The sequence below is a fragment of the Oryctolagus cuniculus genome, chromosome 5 (assembly GCF_964237555.1).
Source record: "Oryctolagus cuniculus chromosome 5, mOryCun1.1, whole genome shotgun sequence".
In the NCBI taxonomy this organism is placed as follows: domain Eukaryota; kingdom Metazoa; phylum Chordata; class Mammalia; order Lagomorpha; family Leporidae; genus Oryctolagus; species Oryctolagus cuniculus.
Window position 1 is genome coordinate 60,632,251 of NC_091436.1, and position 20,724 is coordinate 60,652,974.

Consider the following 20,724-nt stretch of genomic DNA (forward strand, 5'->3'; position numbering starts at 1 on the left):
CAGTGTCACTGGAGTTCAGGGAGCAAAGGGTATGGTGGGGGTTATGACTTCAGATACAGACCAAGCGCAGACTCTCTAGGGTCTAAGGGATATAGATTAGATATTAGAAGAGTAACAGGAACATTGGTCAAATGTAGGCAGGAGAGTCATAGGATCAAACATAAGCTCTCCTTTTAAAGGATCACTTTGTCTGCTAAATGAAAATGGACTACAGCAAGACAGAACAATTTAAACAATAAAATAAATAATACCACTGAATTATAACTCAGAAAAACACAATAAATATGAGTTCAAACTCATGTAAGTAATTAAACAGATGGAGATGGGACAGATTTTCCTTCAGAATTGCAGTTTCTATAAAAAGAAGGAATAAGGGAAACAGAAGACCACCCTAAGAGCACCACAATAACAATTGTTGGAGACAAGGACTACCAACAGATGCTAAAATTAATGAGCGAGGGGCTGGCGCTGTGGCATAGCGGGTAAAGCCGCAGCCTGTGACACTAGCATCCCATATGGGCACTGGTTTGAGTCCCGGCTGCTCCACATCATATTCAGTTCCCTACTAATGGTCTGGTAAAAGCAGCAGGAGATGGCAAAGTGCTTGAGTCACTGCCACCTACATGGGAGACCCAGATGAAGCTCCTGGCTCTGGCCTGGCCCAACCCCAGCTGTGAAAGCCATCTGGGGAGTGAGCCAGTAAACTGAAGATTGATCTCTCGCTCTCCCTCTCCTTGTAATTCTTTCAAATTAATAAATAAATCTTCTTTAAAAATTGAATTAAATTAATGAGCAAAGGTTTGAGGAAAAAGGATGTAGTTGGCCCTCCACCTTTACAGGTTCCACATTAGCAGATTCAACTAACCACAGATTAAAAAATGTATTTTAGGGGGGACATTTGGCGCACCAGTTAAAACACTGCTTGAGACAACTATATCCCAACTGGGAGTGCCTGAGTTTGAGCCCCAGCTCTGCTTCCAATTCTAGCTTCCCGCTAATATGCAACTGGGGATACAACAGGTGACAGCTAAAGTCCTTGGGTCCCTGCCACTCATGTTGGGAGAACGAGACTTACTTCCAGGCTCCTGGCTTCAGTCTGGCCCAGCTCCAGCTACTGTGGGCATTGGATGAGTGAAAAAATAGGTGGAAGATCTCTGCCTTTCAAACAAGAATTTTTTTTAAAAACTTCAGGAGCAGGCATTGTGGTAGAGCAGGTTAGGCAGCTACTTGGGACGCCTGCTTCAAGTCCCAGCTCATCCATTTCTGATCTAGCTTCTTTCTAATACACCTAGGAGGCAACAGATGATGGCCCAACTACTTGGGTTCCTGCCACCATGTGGGAATCCCAGATGGAGTACCTGGCTCTTGGCTGCAGCCTGGCCGTAGTACTGATTGTTGTAGGTATGAACCACAGTACAATAGGGAGTGAACCAGTAGAGACAAGGTATCTCTGTTTCTGTTATCTCCCTCTTTGTATTACTCTGCCTTTCAAATCAATAAATTTTTTTAAGATTTTTATTATTACTTATTTGAAAGTCAGAGTTACACAGAGAGAGAAGACAGGCAGAGAGAGAGAGGTGTTCCATCTGACGGATCACTCTCCAATTGGCTGCAACGGCCGGAGCTGTGCCAATCCGAACCCAGGAGCCAGGAGCTTCCTCCAGGTGTCCCATGTGGGTGCAGGGGCCCAAGGACCCAGGCCATCTTCTACTGCTTTCCCAGGACACAGCAGAGAGCTGGATGGGAAGTAGAGTAGCCAGGTCTTGAACCGGCACCCATATGGGATGCCGGCACTTCAGGCCAGGGTGTTAACCCGTTGCGCCACAGCACCGGCCCCACAAATCAATAAAATTTTTTAAAATGTTTTCAGGGGGCCGGCACTCTGGCGCAGCGGGTTAACACCCTGGCCTGAAGTGCTGGCATCCCATATGAGAAAGAGGTTCAAGACCCGGCTGCTCCACTTTCTATCCAGCTCTCTCCTACAGCCTGGGAAAGCAGCAGAAGATGGCCCAAGTCCTTGGGCCCCTGCACCTGCATGGGAGCCTGGAAGAAGCTCCTGGCTCCTGGCTTTGGATCAGTGCAACTCTGGCTGTTGAGCCAATTGGGGAGTGAACCATTGGATGGAAGACCTCTCTCTCTCTCTCTCTGCCTCTCCTCTCTTTCTCCCTCTGCCTCTCCTCCCTCTGTGCAATCCTTTCAAATAAACAAATAAATCTTTTTAAAAAGTTTTCAGATTACTTATTTATTTGAAAATCAGAGTTACAGAGACACAGGGAGAAGAAGGGAGATCTTCCATCTGTTGGTTCACTCCCCACATGGCTGCAACAGTCAGGACTGGGCCAATGCCAAGTGCCAGGAGCTTCTTCTAGGCCTCCCACGTGGGTGGCAGGGACTCAACCACCTGGGCCATGTTTCGAAGCTTTCCCAGGCCGTTAGCAGGCAGCTGATTCAGAAGAAGAGCAGCTGGGACACAAACAGCAACTGTATGGGATGCTGGCACTGCAGGTGTTGGCTTTACCTGCTATGCCACAACACCAGCCCCATAAATAAAATCATAAAAAAAATTTTTTTAAATTCCATCTGACTTGAATTTGTAGACTTTTTTTTTTTTTTTTTTTTTCAAAAGACCATTTATGGGGCCGCCACCCGCAGTGCCCGCATGTAGTGCCGGTTCAGGTCCTGGCTGCTACTCTTCCAATCCAGCTCTCTGCTATGGCCTGGGATAGCAGTAGAAGATGGCCCAAGACCTTGGGTCCCTGCATCTGCCTGGGAGACCTGGAGGAAGCTCCTGGCTCCTGGCTTTGGATCAGCCTAGCTCTGGCTGTTGCAGTCATTTGGGGAGAGATAGCGAGTAGAAGACCTCTCTTTGCCTCTGCCTCTCTGTGACTCTCAAATAAATAGGTAAGTTAAAAAAAAAAAAAAGATCATTTATTTCTTTATTGGAAAGACTGAGCAACAAAGAAAAGGAGAGATCTTCCAACCACTGACTCACTCTCAAAATGTCTGCAACAGCTAGAGCTGGGCCAGGCTGAAGCCAGGAGTCCAGAACTCCATCTGGGTCTCCCATATGGGTGGCAGGGACCCACGTACTGGGCCACCATCCACTGCCTTCTCAGGTACCTTAGCTGGAAGCTGGATGGGAAGTGGAATAGACAGGACTTGAATCAGCACTCCAACAAGGGAGTGCTCCAATAAGCATCACAAAGGACAGATTAATCCACTGTGCCACAGTGCCTTCCCCGACATTTTTCTTGTCTTTATTCCCTAAATAATAAGCACAGCAATTATTTACAGATCATTTGCTTGTACTGGGTATTAAAAGTAATCTAGAAAGTATTAAAGCATGTTGGAAGGATGCAGACAAGTTACAGGCAATACTACACCATTTTATATATGTAACTTGAGCATCCTGATTTTGGGATCTGTAGGTGTCTTGAAAACAATCCCCCACAGATACCAACTGAGAGCCTACAAGTACCTCGTCCATATACTTACTAACTACAAAGGGGAAAACGGTTACTGTAGTGGAGAAATCCAGCCGACATTTTTTTTTAAGGTTAACACCATGAGTAGAAGACATACTGACATCCTAGGTAGTCTCCGGTAATATTTCCCAGGAGAAGCACAACAGTTTCGTGACATTCTTAGCAAAAATGCATAACTCAACCTATTCATGAGAAAACTTTAGACAAACCCAAACTGAGGAATAATTTACTGACAGATACAACATCAAAAGTATCAAGGTCGTGGAAGTCAGAGACAGAGCAACTGTTACAAACTGGGGAAATGGGGGAGACAGGGAAACCAAATGCAATGTGGGATCCTGGGACAGGAAAAGGGTGTCAGAAAACTAATGAAATCTAAATTTAGTTAAATCTAATTTAGTTAACATTATGGCACCAATGTTAACTTCTTAATTATGATCATTGCATTACAGTTATCCAAGATATAACAAGAGAAGATGATAAGCAAAGGATATATAGGAGCTCTACTTTTTGGAACTTTTCTGTACACACAAAATTTTTTCAGAATAAAAAATATCTAAGCATTCTGGAACATTCACAACAAATGAAAACAAAGCAGCTTTATGTAAGGAATTATTATAATGTCTTTCTATAACAAAATTTCTCTAAAATTCTAGACAAGTGGTTACTACTTTCATAATGGAACAAAATAATTTAGAATCAAGTAAAGGAAATCATGACTTACTTTTTATACAGTATACCATATGGTTTTTTCAGTGCGTACTGTAAAACACAAAATAACATATTTCAAAACAAAACATTCTGAAAAGCAGAGGTAAACATAAAGTATCCTAATAAATATTCCACGAGCTTACCCTGGTTCCTAAATTCTGATGTCTTCTGCTTAGCTCCCTTTTGATGAACTAAAATACCTTGTAATGTGAGTTAACATTTTAAGTTAAAGGTTTCTAAGCCCTTTCAACAGTCTGTCCAACTTAAATGATTCATTTCTTTAAATTCCACCTAGTCCATTCTCTCCAGGCAAACAACTGGACAGTAGAAAGAAAAGAGGGGTGGTGCTGTGGCATAATGGGTTAGGTCTCCGCCTGTGGCACTGGCATCCCATATGGGCACCAGTTTGAGTCCCGGCTGCTCCACTTCCGATCCAGCTCCCTGCTGATGTGCCTGGGAAAGCAGTGAAGGATGGCCCAAGTGCTTAGGCCCCTGCCACTCACGTGGGAAACCCAGAGGAAGCTCTTGGCTCTTAATCAGCCCAGTTCTAGCCACTGTGAGTGGAAGGTACCCAACCACCTGAACTTTCAATACTGGGCCCCCAGGGTCTCCATTAGCAGGAAGCTCAGATCAGGACTGGAGCTGGGTCTCTAACCTAGGTACTCCAATAGAGAATATGAGCATCCCAACCCATGTCCTAACCACTGGGTCAAACACCTACTCCTATTTTTCCATACTTTTTTCAGCCCATCCACTGATAATCAGTTATTAGTTATGTGGCCAATACTGCCCTACCACAGGGAATATCAAAGATCTATGGCAGGGGTCACAATTGTGGCACAGCAAGATAAGCTGCCGCCTGCAATGTCAGCATCCCATGTGAGTGCTGGTTCTAGGCCCAGCTGCTCCACTTCTGATCAAACTACCTGCTAATTCACCTGGGAAACCAGCAGAACTGACACGAGTGCCTGGGCCTCTGCCACCCAGAGGGGACACCCGGATGGAGTGTCCTGGCTTCCTCCTGGCCCAGCCCCAGCTGTTGCACCACTTTCTCTGTAACTCTGTCTTTCAAGTAAACAAAATGCATAAAATGGTATTCTGAGTGGCTGGTGTTGTGGCACAGCAGGTTAAGCTACCACTTGTGATGCCAGTAGCCCATACAAGCACCAGTTTGAGTCCCAGCTCTCTGCTAATGTGCCTGGGAAGGCACCAGAGGATGGCACTTGGGCCCTTGCTACCCACATGGGAGACCCAGATGGTGTTCCAGGCTCCATGCTTTGGCCTGGCCCAGCTCTGGCTGTTTTCTTTGTCTCTCCCTCTCTAACTCTGATTTCAAATAAATACATAAATCTTTAAAATAAATAAATAATTTTAAAAAAAGAAAGCTCTATCGCAATGTCTTGCATTGGAGAAAAGAGTAAATGAGGAAACAACAAATATGGTGCAATCTTTTTTAAAAAAGATTTTTATTTATCTATCTGACAAGTAGAGTTACAGACAGTGAGAGGGAGAGACAGAGGGAAAGGTCTTCCTTCCCTTGGTTCACTTCCCAGATGGCCACAACGGATGGAGGTGCACTGATCCCAAGACAGGAGCCAGGTGCATTTTCCCAGTCTCCCATGCGGGTGCAGGGGCCCAAGGACTTGGGCCATCTTCTACTGCTTTCCCAGGCCATAGCAGAGAGCTTGGTTGGAAGAGGGGCAGCCAGAACTAGAACCAGCACCCATATGGGATGCCGGCACCAAAGGTGGAGGATTAACCTACTGCGCCACGGAGCTGGCCCCATAGTACAATCTTAATTCATCAACTATCAGAGCTGTGAACAAAGGAAATTCACCAGGAAGTTTTACCTTTAAAACTGTCTTAGGGGGGCCGGTGCTGTAGCATATAGGCTAAGCCTCTGCCTGCGGTGCTGGCACCCCATATGGGTGCTGGTTCATGTCCTGGCTGCTTCTCTTCTGATCCAGCTCTCTACTAACAGCCTGGGAAAGTCGTGGAAGATGGCCCAGGTGCTTGGGTCCTGAACCCACATGGGAAAGCCAGAAGAAGCTACTGGTTCCTGGATTTGGATTGGCCCAGCTCCAGCCACTGAAGCCATTTGGGGAGTGAACCAGGGGATCGAAGACCTTTCTCTGTCTCTCCATCTTTCTGGCTATATATAACTCTGCCTCTCAAGTAAATAAATAAAATCTTTTTAAAAAAAAAAATCTGTCTTATGGGGCCGGCACTGTGGCATAGCTGGTAAAATCTCTACCTGCAGTGTCGGCATCCATATGAGCCCCAATTTGAGACCTGGACACTCCACTTCTGATCCAGCTCCCTGCTAGAGCACCTGGAAAAGCAGTGGAGGACACCTCAAGTGCTTGGGCCCATGCACCTGCATAAGGGACCTAGAAGAAGCTCCTGGCTTTGGATCGGCTCAGTTCCAACTGTTGTGGCCATTTGGGGAGTGAACCAGTGAGACAAGGAAGACCTCTCTGTCTCTACCTCTCTCTGTAACTCTGACTCTCAAGAGTTACTTATTAGCTGGCGCGGTGGCTCAATAGGCTAATCCTCTGCCTTGCAGCGCCAGCACCCCAGGTTCTAGTCCCGGTTGGGGCGCCGGATTCTGTCCCAGTTGCCCCTCTTCCAGGCCAGCTCTCTGCTATGGCCTGGGAGTGCAGTGGAGGATGGCCCAAGTCCTTGGGCCCTGCACCCACATGGCAGACCAGGAGAAGCACCTGGCTTCTGGCTTTGGATCAGCCCGATGCGCCAGCCGCAGCGCGCCGGCCGCAGCGGCCATTGGAGGGTGAACCAATGGCAAAGGAAAGCCTTTCTCTCTCTCTCTCTCACTGTCCACTCTGCTTGTTAAAAATAAAAAAAAATAAAAAATAAAAAAGATTTACTTATTTATTTCAAAGGCAGAGTTACAGAGAGAGATCCTCCATCCACTGGTTCACTCCCCAAAGGGCTACAATGGCTGGAGCTGGGCCAATTTGAAGCAAGGAGTCTCTTCCAGGTCTCCCATGCGGGTACAGGGGCCCAAGCACTTGGGCCATCTTCCATTGCCTTCCCAGGCCATAACAGAGAGCTGGATTGGAAGTGGAGCAGCCAGGTCTCAAACAGGTACCCATATGGGATGCCGGCACTGTAGGCAGCAGCTTCACCAGCCATGCCACAGTGCCGGTCCAGGAAGTCATCCTTTTCACTAACGCCAAGCTCTCCTACTTCCAACATCTGTTGTCTCTGACCAGCTCATCACTTTCATTGCCAACACCAAACTCCAGATGTGCTTTACCTGGCTGACTGCAACAGCTTCCATTTCTTACTTTGCTCTCAGTCGTCTCTAATCAAGGCAATTAAAAGAACTGCTCAGATGGCTCAACTCCAATCTTTCGGTCACTCCACAGTTTTTCTGTTACTGTGGGACTGCTGCCTCCTCCTTTAGCTTCAACAGGCCAGCTTCCCTTCGGCCAGTCCGGAGAGCTGTCCTCCACATGCTTACGCCCCTCACACCTGCCCTGGCACAAGCTCCTTCCTCAGTTTAAAAGCCCCTCTCATCCACTTCCACTTCTTGCTCCAACTCCTTCCAAATGAAGGTTAAGTGTGATGGCTGGGAGGCCCGCCTTGTGTGTGGGACCCCTGCAGTGCGCCTTTAACTGTCCGATTCTACCATATGCATGCCTCCAGCACAGCACTTAATTTACAACATGTCCAATTTTTTTTTTCCACATTAAAAACTGCCTTATTGGGGCCAGCACTGTGGCGCAGCAAGTTAAGCCACTGCCTATGACTATGGTATCCCATATTAGAGCATCAGTCCGAATACTGGCTGCTTCGCTTCTGATCCAGCTCCCTGCTAATACGCCTGATGAAGCAGTGGAAGATGGCCCAAGTACTTGAGTCCCTGTCACCCATAAGGAAGACACAGATGGAGCTCCTGGCTCCTAGCTTTGGCCTGGCCCAGTCCTGGCCGTTGCAGCCATTTGGGGAATGAACCAGCAGATGGAAGATCTCTGTCTCTCCATTCTCTCTCTCTCTTTCTCTGCCTCCCCCTTTTGGTAAGCAGCAGATTCTACAGTTCCTTGGCTCAGTTACTGCCCACCAACCATGACAATTCCACAACACCACAATCCTGCCCCTGTCTAACTAAGCTCACTAAAGAGAGGGACTGTGTCTTTTTTTTTTTTAATTTATTCATTTATTTGAAAGTCAGAGTTACACAGAGAGAGAAGGAGGAGAGAGAGAGAGAGAGAGAGAGAGAGAGAGAGAAGGAGGGAGGGAGGGAGGGAGGGGTCTACCATCCACTGGTTCACACTTCAATTGGCTGCAATGGCCAGAGTTGCACTGATCTGAAGTCAGGAGCTTCTTCTGGGTCTCCCATGGGGGGTGGGGTATTCTACTGCTTTCCCAGGCCATAGCAGAGAGCTGGATCAGAACTGGAGCAGCTGGGACTTGAACCAGCGCCCATATGGGATGCCAGCACTGCAGGCAGCGGCTTTTATACCAGAGCATTGGTCCCAGACTGTGTCTTACCTAATTTATAATTCCCAGCACCTAGTACAGTAACTGGTATTGTAGAACATATAAATTATACAATAACATGCGATTATTTCACTTTATATAAAATAGATATCTTCCTAAAATGTGGGTAAACCAAATTCCAGAACTGAAAACCAGTTTAAGTTTACTAAGGGAACCAGCTGCTTTAAGGCAAACCAGTAGTCAGGGCCTTGGGGAGGGCAAATAATCTCCAACTTCAGCTCTTCTCTAAGGCCAGTAGGTTCAGGAAGGAAACATGTACCAACATTCTCCTCCAGCAGCAATCTAATTTCCTGAAAGTTTCTAAGACAATTCAATACCACTTAAATGTAAGCATAGGGTGCACGTTCAGTCTAACAGTGAAGATACGGCTGAGATATCCGTTTCCCACACCAGAGTACCTGGGTCAACACCAAGCCCCAGCTCCTGACCCCAGCTCTCAGCTACTGCAGACCCGGGAAGACACGGCGATGGTTCAGGCACAGGGTTCCTGCCACCTACATGGGACACCAGGACTGAGTTTCCAGCCCCTGGCTTCAGCCTGATCACACAGGCATTTAAGAAGTAAGACAGGGCGCTAGCTCCACCTCTCTCTCTCACTCTGCCTCTCAAATAAACACAAAAATTAAAAAAGAATATAAGTAAACAATAAGTACACATACATACCACATCTCTAAGCACTTGTGTTACTGTTGCATTTGCGTTGCCCCCTTTAATCAGCATGGCATTTTTAATATTTTCATTCAGCTTCGGTTCTCTCTTCTCAAGGAATCTCTTGGCCCGTTTTGTTTTGGGCTTTCTGTTCAGAAAATAATGCACAACAGTTTAAACATTTTCTTCACACTGCAAAAGCATGGCTTGACTAATGTGCAAATTCTTAAAACTCAACAGACATTATCCTAATATATTGTCGGGTTAGGTTTCCAGCACTAAACAAAACTCACTTTTTAGGGAGCTAGTAATAAATACACGTATTTAATACTGCTAAATATGTGTTCCACAACCCACCCTCACAGCTCTACGATGGACTGTCATGAAAGCTCTTTTTACAGAATAAACTGAACTTTACAAGATTTACGTTAACACCCAAGTGCTCAAACTCTGGATACACCCGCAGCGTCGCCCAGATCTGTCAGGCTCCGAGGTCTGTGCTTTTAACCGCTCGGGAAGCCAGCGGATTTTTAAATGCTAGCACAAAAGCGGCCAACGCCTGAGTCCCAGCGCCCATCCCGCGGGTCCCCTGGTGGGCTTCCCTGCTACGTCTCCGACAGGTGGCACGGGAGAGGGTGATCTGCCGCCACCAGGAACGACTGGGAAGCGGCGTCGGGCAGGAGCGACAGCCAGGAAGAGAAGGAAGCAGAAGGGTACCACGCCCGTCACCAGAGCCCCTGTCCTCGACTTCCCCGGGACGAGGACTCAGCGCACGTACACTATCCGATCCAAAGGGTCCATTGCTACCGCGGCCAAGCCAAGAAAACACACGTGCACCTCGCGGTAACCGGAGACAGCCGCGAGCGTCGCTCCAGGCGGAACCGGAAACTGCGCGTGACGCCACTTCCTGGGACGACCCCCGCCGCGGAGCTGGCGCCCATTTTTGATAGGCTCACGGTCTGTTGCCTTGGTTACGGGTTTTCGCCTTGGCTCGTCCCCGGAAATTACGGGTGCTAAGCAACGCTTTTAGTAACGCAGCCTCTCGCCACTGACGTCCAGGACTGTATGTATTACCTCAAGTCGGGTATTCAGAAGCCAGGGATTATTCTTCTGGAATAGAAATGGGTGCTGGCGCCGCGGCTCATTAGGCTAATCCTCCGCCTAGCGGCGCCGGCACACCGGGTTCTAGTCCCGGTTGGGGCGCCGGATTCTGTCCCGGTTGCCCCTCTTCCAGGCCAGCTCTCTGCTGTGGCCCGGGAGTGCAGTGGAGGATGGCCCAAGTGCTTGGGCCCTGCACCCCATGGGAGACCAGGAGAAGCACCTGGCTCCTGCCATCGGATCAGCGCGGTGCGCCGGCCGCGGCGGCCATTGGAGGGTGAACCAATGGCAAAGGAAGACCTTTCTCTGTCTCTCACTGTCCACTCTGCCTGTCAAAAAGTAAAAAAAATAAAAATAATAATAATAAAAAAAAGAAATGGGTGCTGATGGGGTCGGTGCTGTGACATAGCGGGTAAAGCCGCCGCCTGCAGCGCCGGCATCCCAAACGGACTCTGGTTCCAGTCCCTGCTGCTCCACTTCCTGTCTGGCTCCCTGCTAATGCGCCAGGAAAAGCAGCGGAAAATGGCCCAAGTGCCTGGGCCCCAGCACCCCCACTGAGAGCCCTGGAAGAAACTCCTGACTCCCGGCTTCCAAACTCTTCCTTTCAAATAAATAAATATTAAAAGGAAAGAGAGACCAGCGCCGCGGCGCAGTGGGTTAACGCCCTGGCCTAAAGCGCCGGCATCCCGTATGGGCTCCGGTTCAAGACCCGGCTGCTCCTCTTCTGATCCAGCGCTCCGCTAAGGCCTGGGAAAGCAGTAGAAGATGGCCCAAGTCCTTGGGTAGCTGCACCCACGTGGGTGACCCGGAAGAAGCTCTTGGCTCCTGGCTTCTGTTTGGTGCAGCTCCAGTCGTTGCAGCGGTTGCGGTCAATTGGGGAGTGAATCATTGGATGGAAGACCTTGCTCTGTCTGCCTTTCCTCTCTGTGTAACTCTGACTTTAAAATAAATAAATAAATCTTAAAAAAAAAAAAAAAAGAAGCCAATAGAGGGATTTCTATACAAAAATAAACTTCTAAAAGAAAGAAAGAAATGGGTGCTGGAAAGGATGATAGCATGGTGGGTACTCGTAGTCATTAAAAGTATGACTGTAAAATGGGTGCTATTTACTAAACCATGAGATTAATAAGTCAGAGTTTATGACACTGCAGTTACCTAGCATATAAAACACATGCCGAAAATAATGTTCCTGATTGTGATTTTTTGCAATTTTTTACTGCCATATAATTCACATACCATAAAATTCATTTCCTTTACAGTTCAGTGTTTTTTGGTATATTCTCAAAAATGTGCCACCACCATCATCATCATCTAATTCCAGAAAAATTTGTCACCCACTGACAATCACTCCCAATTTTTCCTTCCTACCAAGCCTTAAAAACCACTGGTTTTTTTTTTAAAGATTTATTTATTTATTCAAAAGGAGGAGTGAGAGAGGGAGAGGGAGAGGGAGAAGGAGAGAGAGAGAGAGAGAGAGAGAGCGAGAGAGAGCGCTTCCATCTGCTGGCTCACTCCCCAGATGGCTGCAACAGCCAGAGCTAGGCCAGGCCTATCCGAAGCCAGGAGCCAGGAGCTTCCTCTGGGTCAACCATGCAGGTGCAAGAGCCCAAAGACTTGGGCCATCTTCTACTGCTTTCCCAGGCCACAGCAGAGCGCTGGATCGGAAGTGGAGCAGCTGGGACTCGAACCAGCGCCCATATGGGATGCTGGCACTGCAGACGGCAGCTTTACCTGCTATGCCACCATAAGGGCTCAATAAACCCTTTTATTTCAGGCATCTCTTGGTCTCTGCAATGTTGGCTTCACATCACCCTGAACACTTGTGTACACGTTTCTGTGTAATATGTTTGGAGCAGAGTGGCTAGATCAAAGGTAACCCTAAGTTTAACATTTTGAGGAACTGCTAAGCTGTTTTGCAGAGCACCTGCATGATTTCTCACTCCTATTGGCAGTGTATTAGAGTTTGGGATTAGTTTTCTGTTTCTGTTGTAACAAATTTACTGGCTTATAGTAACACATATCTGTTATTTTGTGGTTCTGGAACTCAGAAGTCTGAAATTAGCAGGTGTAAAATTTAATGGGTCTGGGGCCGGGGCTATGGCGCAGCAGGTTAACGCAGGTTAACGCATCCCATATGGGCATTGGTTCAAGACCTGGCTGCTCCACTTCCGATCCAGCTCTCTGCTATGGCCTGGGAAAGCAGTAGAAGATGGCCCAAGTCCTTGGGCCCCTGTACCCGTGTGGGAGACCTGGAAGAAGCTCCTGGCTCCTGGCTTCAGATCGGTGCAGCTCCAGCCGTTGCGGCCAGTTGGGGAGTGAACCATCAGATGGAAGAACTCTGTCTGTCTCTCTCTGTCTCTGTCTCTCTCTCTCTCTGCCTCTCCTGTCTCTGCCTCTCCTCTGTGTAACTCTGGCTTTCAAATAAATAAATAAATCTTTAATAGGTTTAAATTAAAATGTCAATAGGACATTCCTGGAAGCTCCAAGGAAGAATCTGTTTCTTGGCCTGCGCCGCGGCTCAACAGGCTAATCCTCCGCCTAGCGGCGCCGGCACACCGGGTTCTAGTCCCGGTCGGGGCGCCAGATTCTGTCCCGGTTGCCCCTCTTCCAGGCCAGCTCTCTGCTGTGGCCAGGGAGTGCAGTGGAGGATGGCCCAGGTCCTTGGGCCCTGCACCCCATGGGAGACCAGGAGAAGCACCTGGCTCCTGCCTTCGGATCAGCGTGGTGCGCCGGCCGGCCACAGCGGCCATTGGAGGGTGAACCAACGACAAAAGGAAGACCTTTCTGTCTCTCTCTCTCTCTCTCTCTTTCTCTCACTGTCCACTCTGCCTGTCAAAAAAAAAAAAAAAATCTGTTTCTTTTCTTTTTCAAGCTTCTGGAGACTGTACGTGTTCTTTGGAATTTTCGAAGGATACTGAACTTCTACTTACATTGTCACATTTTCTTTTTCTCTGATAGTCTGACACTCCTGACTCCCTCTTACAAGACCACTGTGGTTACGTGGGCCTCACCTGGATAGTCCAGAATGTTTTCTCCATCTTCATATCCTTAATTATACCTCAAGTTCTTTCTCTCTGGCCACAAGATAACAAACCCCTGGGATTAAGGCATGGATACCTTTGAGCTTGGGGGTAGAAACGGATATGATTTTATCTACTATAACTTTTCATTCCTCCCACTCCTGATTTTTTTTTCTAATTCCAGAAAAATTTATCACCCACTGACAATCACTCCCAATTTTTTTTTTTTTTTTTTTTTGGACAGGCAGAGTGGACAGTGAGAGAGAGACAGAGAGAAAGGTCTTCCTTTGCCATTGGTTCACCCTCCAATGGCCGCCATGGCCGGCGCACTGCAGCCAGCGCACCGCGCTGATCCGAAGCCAGGAGCCAGGTACTTATCCTGGTCTCCCATGGGGTGCAGGGCCCAAGCACTTGGGCCATCCTCCACTGCACTCCCTGGCCACAGCAGAGAGCTGGCCTGGAAGAGGGGCAACTGGGACAGAATCCGGCACCCCAACCGGGACTAGAACCCAGTGTGCCAGCGCCGCAAGGCAGAGGATTAGCCTAGTGAGTGGCGGCGCTGGCCAATCACACCCAATTTTTCCAATTTTTGACCAATACTTACTGTTGTCCATCTTTTTTATTAAGCCATCCTAGTGGGGATGAAGTGGTATTTCATTGTGGTTTTCACTATTTTCCCTGATGATAAATAATGATCTTTGCATATTCTGACTACCCACCTGTGCAGCTTCTCTCTCTAGCAGAAGAGGAGGAGGACAGGAACATGCCTGTTCAAATATTTTCCCCATATTTGGGGCAGGTGTTTGGTACAGTGGTTAAGACACCATTTGGGATGACCATATCTCATACTGGTGTGCCTGAGTTCAAGTTCAAGTCCTGGCTCCACTCTCCATTCCAACTTTCTGCTGACGTGCACTGTATTAGTCCACTTTTTGTTACTTTACCTAAAATGCGAGAGGAGTTTCTTGGGAAACAAAAACTTTGTTTCGTCCCACAGTTTGACTTTACAGGATTGGGCGGTCCTATAGTCCAGCATGTGGTGGATGCTGGTTATGGCAGGTGCACCAGCCATGATCACATCATGAACCAGGAAGAGAGCAAGCCTAGCTCAAACTTGAACTGAAATACTCAAACCTTTAACATGAACCACCCTCCTAGGTTCTGCCTCCAATGACCCAAAGACCTCCAATCAGCTCCACCTCTGAGATGCCATTGTTAGATCAGGTCTCCACCCTTACTCCATCAACAGTAAGACATCAGAGTTTAAACAGCCAAAAGAATTTTGGGGAAACAAATCCTGCTCAACTCATAAAAGGCACTCTAGGAGGTAGCAAATGATGACCCAACTATTTAGATCCCTGCCACCCATATGGGAGACCTCAGTAAGTTCCTGGCTCTGGCTTCAGCCTGGCCCAGCCCTACCTCTTAGGGACGTTTTAGGAGTGAACCAGTGGATAGAACACCTCTCTGTAACTCTGCCTTTCAAATGAATTGAAAAAACAAGATGAGTTTGGTGCTTTGGAAAATATGAAAGTGGCTATGAACTCTGTTCTCCTCCATCAGAAGTAACTGAAATTAATGAAGCCCTTGCAGAGAATCCAGGAGTCATCAACAAATCTTGTTATGAAGATCAAGATGACACTGAGTAACCCTTCAGAACTAGATGGACTAATGAGTGAAGAAGCCTAAGAAATATGTAAAACCTATTGGGAATGAAAGTAGAACCCCTACATGAACTTATGTGCAATAATTTAATCTAGCACAGTTGTCTTAAATTAGTGACAAACAGAAGACTTAAAATAGCAACTTTTAGCATTATTGATGGGAAAAACCACTTTCAACTCTGCTACTGGAAAAAATATATCACCTTTGTCATGATTGCAGATAAGCACAATACCAATCTTGTTCACAGGTCAGTCTAAAACTTTAGAAAGTTTGTTGATCTTTTTAAAGTACCAACTTTTGATTTATTTTCTCTATTGTTTTCCCATCTTCCATTTCATTCATTTCTAGTCTAATCTTTGTTATTTCCTTCCTCACGCTGCTCTGGGGAAAATCTGATTTCCGCTGTTACCATTTTAAATGGCTAGGGGGCATGGGAGCAGACAGCAAATAAGATGGCGCTTGGGACACCTCCCTCCCATACTGGAGTGCCTGGGTTCAAGTCCTGGCTCTGCTTCCAATTCCAGATTCCTGCCAACCTGCACCCTGGGAGGCAGCACATGTGTGTGGGTCCCTGCCATACACATGGCAAACCCCAGCCTCAGCTGTTGCAGGCATTTGGAGTGTACCAGCAAACGGAAGGTCTTACTGTTTTCCTCAAATTAATAAAAGGTCGGTTTTCAATCAAAAGTTACAGGACACACAAGCAAGAAAATGTCAGGATTTTGTGGAGGGTCTAGGGAAGCTGGGACAAATTCTAGATTGGTTACCATTTCTTAGGTGGGGTTACAAGCAGGGCTAACTTGGGTTTGTATATATTAAGGCAAGAGTGGCTTTGCAACTGGATATCTTCAGGAACTGATGGGTAAAGCGAGTAGGCTGAATATTCTTGGTCTCTGCCTGTTTCCTACCACACAACTCCTAAAGCCCTGGGAGTCTCTGAAGGATAAGTATCTTTGTATTCCAAGATAAGTGATGTCTGGAGGCTCCTGGATAACAGAATGGGCTGGTTGCCAGGGCCCCTGGTCTCCAGGCATGGGAGAGGGACCAGAGGCTGACCTAATCACCCTTGATCCAGGATCTAACTAGCCGTGCCTATTAATGAAGCCTCCATAAAAACCTCATAAGGTTTGGAAAGCTTCTGGGTTGGTGAACTTGTGGAGGTGCTGGGAGAGTGGCTTGGAGGCGTGGAGGTTCTGCACTCCTCTTCTATCTTGCTGTTCCCGAGTTGTATCCTTTTACAACAAACCGTAATCTGGTAAGCAAGCCTTCCTGAATTCTGTGAATGGTTCTAGCAAAGGATTGAACCTGAAGATGGTGTTATGGGACCGTGCAGTGTGTAGACAAGCCAGACAGCTATAGATACCTAAGGACCCACCACTTGGGACTGGCATATAAGGTGGTGGGGAGCAGTCATGTGGAACTGAGTCCTTTACTTACGGGATGTGACAGTAACCCCAGATAGGCAATGTCAGAAATGAGTAACAAGACACCCAACGTGTCCACCAGCAAAGTGAGCTGAATAAGTTTGAGAAAACCACACTTCTGAGAGCAACAGTGCAATAGTGGTGCTCGATTCAGCAGCATATATACTAAAATTAGAACAATACAGAGATTAACATGGCCCCTAAAAAAAAAAAAAAAAAAAAAAAAAAATAGTGCACTAGTAAAAGAAACAGTTTTTCTTTCAATGACAATTGATTTTTTTTAAAGATCTATGTATTTATTTATTTGAAAGGAGAGTTAGAGAGAGGCAGAGGCAGAGAGAGAGATTTCCATCCACTGGTTCACTCCCCAAAATGGCCACAATAGCTGGAGCTGGGCTGATCCAAAAGCTTCAAATAACTTCATACATATAAGATTAACCCTACACCAAGCAGAGTTCAACAGATAGTAAGGGAACAAAAAAGAAAAAAAAAAAAAAAACTGCTCAGAGGGTCACTTTTGACCATAAACATTACCGCCTACCATCATAGCTAATACTCCATTATTACCTTGTTTGGTTATTTCCAGACTTACTGAAAGGTCAACCCAAGGTCACCTTACCAAGGAGAAAGAGAAAAGGTTTTGTTAACCCTTTATTTGTAGCCGTCCAGGTCAGCATCACAATATCAGGACCAAAACTTCTATCTTCTTGCTCTGCCACTCATGGCTTCTATTTCCAAGGTTATTTTAAAACCCAAGAATTCTGAGCCAACGTTGTGGCTTAATGGGTTAAGCTTCTGCCTGCACATTGGCATTCATATGGGCACCAGTTCAAGCCCAGCTACTCCACTTTTTTTTTTTTATTAAAACAAGGGACGAAGCTGGCGCTATGGTGTAGTGGGCTAAGCTTCCACCTGTGGCACCAGCATCCCATATGGGCACTGGTTTGTGTCCTGACTGTTCCTCTTCTGATCCAGTTATCTACTTTGGCCTGGGAAAGCAGCGGAAGATGGCCCAAGTCCTTGGGCCCCTGCACCCACGTTGGGGACCCAGAAGAGGCTCCTGGCTCCTGGCTTTGGATCTGCCCTGCTCCAGTCTTTGCAGCCATCTAGGGAATGAACCAGCAGATGGAGGATGTTTCTGTCTCTCCTTCTCTCTGTCTGTAATTCTACCTCTCAAATAAATGAAATCTTAAAAATAAGGGGGGGACTCTTTTTTTAAGATTTTATTTATTTGTGTATTTGAGGTAGAGTTACAGAGACAGAGGAGAGACAGAGAGAAAGGGCTTCTATCTGCTGGTTCCCTCCCCAAATAGCTGCAATGGCTGGAACTGGACTGATATGAAGCCAGGAGCTTCCTCCAGTCTCCCACACGAGTGCAAGGACCCAAGCACTTGAGCCATCTTCTACTGCTTTCCCAGGCCATAAGCAGAGAGCTGGATCGGAAGAGGAGCAGCCAAGAGTGGAACCGGCGCCCATATGGATGCTGGCGCTACAGGCAGATACCTTGCCTACTATCCCACAGGGCACCCCTACTCCACTTCCTCCCCAGCTCCCTGCTAATGCTCCTGTGAAAGCAGTGAGAGATGGCCCAAGTCCTTGGGATCTTGCACCAGAGTGGAAACCAGGAATAAACTCCTGGCTCCTGCTTCGGACCAGCCCCACTCTAGCTGTTACAGCCATTTGGGGAGTGAACAAGTGGATGGAAGATATTCTCTCTCTCTCTCCCTCCCCCCCATCTCTGTTAACTCTGCCTTTCAAATAAATAAATAATTTAAAAATAAATAAATAAAACTAGAGCAGAACTAGTCACCATAAAATGAATATTACAGTTGAATTCTAATAATCTTTCTCAACTGGAAAAACAGTGAACTTACAGCTGGAATATCAGAAATTAAACCTTTATTCTTTTTTATTTGACAGAGTTAAGACAATGAGAGAGACAGAAAGAAAAGGTCTTCCTTCTGTTGGTTCACTCCCCAAATGGCTGCTATGGCCGGCGCTGTGCCAGTCCAAAGCCAGGAGCCAGGTGTTTCCTCCCTGTCTCCCATGCGGGTGCAGGGGCCCAAGCACTTGGGCCATCCTCCACTGCCCTCTGGGGCCATAGCAGAGAGCTGGATTGGAAGAGGAGCAACTGGGACTAGAACCAGGCGCCCATATGGGATGCTGGCGCTGCAGGCAGAGGATTAACCAAGTGAGCCACGGCACCAGCCCCTTAGTCTTAAATACTTCAAAATTTTCTCTTCCTAGATACTAAGTATGGTAGACTGAAAAATGGCCTCCCAAAGACTTCCATGCCCTAATCCTGCATACAATAAATCACACAGCAAAAGGGATTCTGCAAATGGAATTAAGGTAACAGGCCTTAAAAAAAAGGGAGTTTATCCAGGCTGGCCCAATGTAATCAAATGGAACTTCACTTACTTTTAATTTTAAAAGTCTTGCTGCCGCCTGCAGTGCCAGTTCCCACATGGGTGCTAGTTTGAATCCCAGGTGCTCCACTTCCAATCCAGCTCTCTGCTATGGCCTGGGAAAACAGTAGAAGATGGCCCAAGTCCTTGAGCCACTGCACATGCATGGGAGACGGAAGAAGCTCCTGGCTTCATTCAGATCAGCCCTGCTCTGGCCACTGCAGCCATTTGGGGAGTAAACCAACAAATGGAAGACCTCTCTCTCTGCCTCTCAAATAAATAAATATATATATTTATATATATTTAGGCAGTTAGACAGGAAGTGAGGCAGAGAATCTTCCATCCACTGGTTCACTTCCCAGATGGCTACAATGGCTGGGGTTGGGCCAGGCTGAAGCTAGGAACCCAGATTCTTCTGGGTCTCCCACATGGGTAGAGAGCATAAGCACTTCAAGCACTTGGGCCACCTTCTGCTGTTTTCCTAGGCATGTTAGCAGGAAGACTGATTAGAGGCAGAGCAGCCAAGTCTCAAATCAGCACCCATATGGGATGTCTCATACAGAGGCTTAACCTACTACGCCACAATGCAGGCCCCTCAATTGGAACTTTCAAAGTCAAAGTTGAGGGGCTGGCAATGTGGCATAGCAGGCTAAACCACCATATAACGATGCTGGAGTACCAGTTGGGAGTTCTCCACTCCAATCCAGGTCCCTACTGATGTGCCTGGGAAAGCAGAAGATGGCTCAAGTGCTTGGGGCCCTGCCACCCATGTGAGAGAAACCTGGATGGAGTTCCTGGCTCCTGGCTTTGGCCTTGCCCAGCCCTGATCATTGGAGTCACTTGGGGAGTGAAGCAGCAGATGGAAGATTCTCTGTCATTTTGCCTTTCAAATAAATAAAATAAACTTAAAAAAAAAAAAAAAGTGGAAGGCAGAGGGATAAGTTACTGAGTTAGGATGAAGTAAGAAGTAACAGGAGAGATTCAAAATGGGAGATGGACCTGATACCACCCACCCCTTCCCCATTTCTGGCTTTGAAAAGGAAGAGGCCATGAGCCATGGAATGCCGACAACCTCTAAAAGCTAAAAATGGTCCTGACCTGACAGACAACAAGGAAATGGGACCTCACTCCTTCAACTGCAAAGACTTGAATTCTGTCAACAACTCAAAGAGCAAGGAAACAGATTTGTCTCTAGAAAAGAATACAATCCTGTCAACACCTAGATTGGTAACCCAGGGCAGAGCAGTGTCAGACTTCCAAACTAAAAGACTATAGGCAATACGCCTGTGTTGTGTTAAGCCCCTGAGTTTGTGGTTATTTGTGACACCTGCAATAAAAATTTGTACTTACCTTAGTAAAAAGCACTCAAAGTACTCTTCAGAGATGGATCTCTAATGTCATTTAAATCATAGCTTAAAAAAATTTAATTTGGGGCTGGCACTGTGGCATAGCAAGTAAAGCTGCCACCTACAGTGCCGGCATCCCATATGGGGGCTGGTTCGAGTCCCACCTGCTCCACTTCTGATCCAGCTCTGCTATGGCCTGGGAAGGCAGTAGAGGATGGCCTAAGTCCTTGGGCCCCTGCACCCATGTGGGAGACCCAGAGGAAGCTCCTGGCTTCAGATCGGCGCAGCCCCGGCCATTGCAGCCACTGGGGAGTGAACCAGCGGATGGAAGACCTCTCTCTCTGCCTCTCCTTCTCTCTCTGTGTAACTCTGACTTGCAAATAAATAAACAAATA

At 47.1% G+C, this 20,724-nt stretch overlaps 1 protein-coding gene across 1 annotated transcript in view; it reads right to left on the reverse strand.

Moving 5' to 3' along the window:
- The window catches only part of RPF2 (ribosome production factor 2 homolog), a 47,527-nt gene extending 37,245 nt beyond the window's left edge, over positions 1–10,282 (reverse strand). Inside the window, exons 1-3 of the mRNA XM_002714918.5 lie at positions 10,147–10,282; positions 9,384–9,516; positions 4,210–4,247 (exon numbers count right to left, since the gene is read on the reverse strand). Of these exons, the coding sequence (XP_002714964.3) occupies positions 4,210–4,247; positions 9,384–9,516; positions 10,147–10,169 (194 nt within the window). The 5' untranslated portion in view covers positions 10,170–10,282. The remainder of the gene's footprint in view (positions 1–4,209; positions 4,248–9,383; positions 9,517–10,146) is intronic.
- Between the last annotated feature and the right edge of the window lie 10,442 nt (positions 10,283–20,724).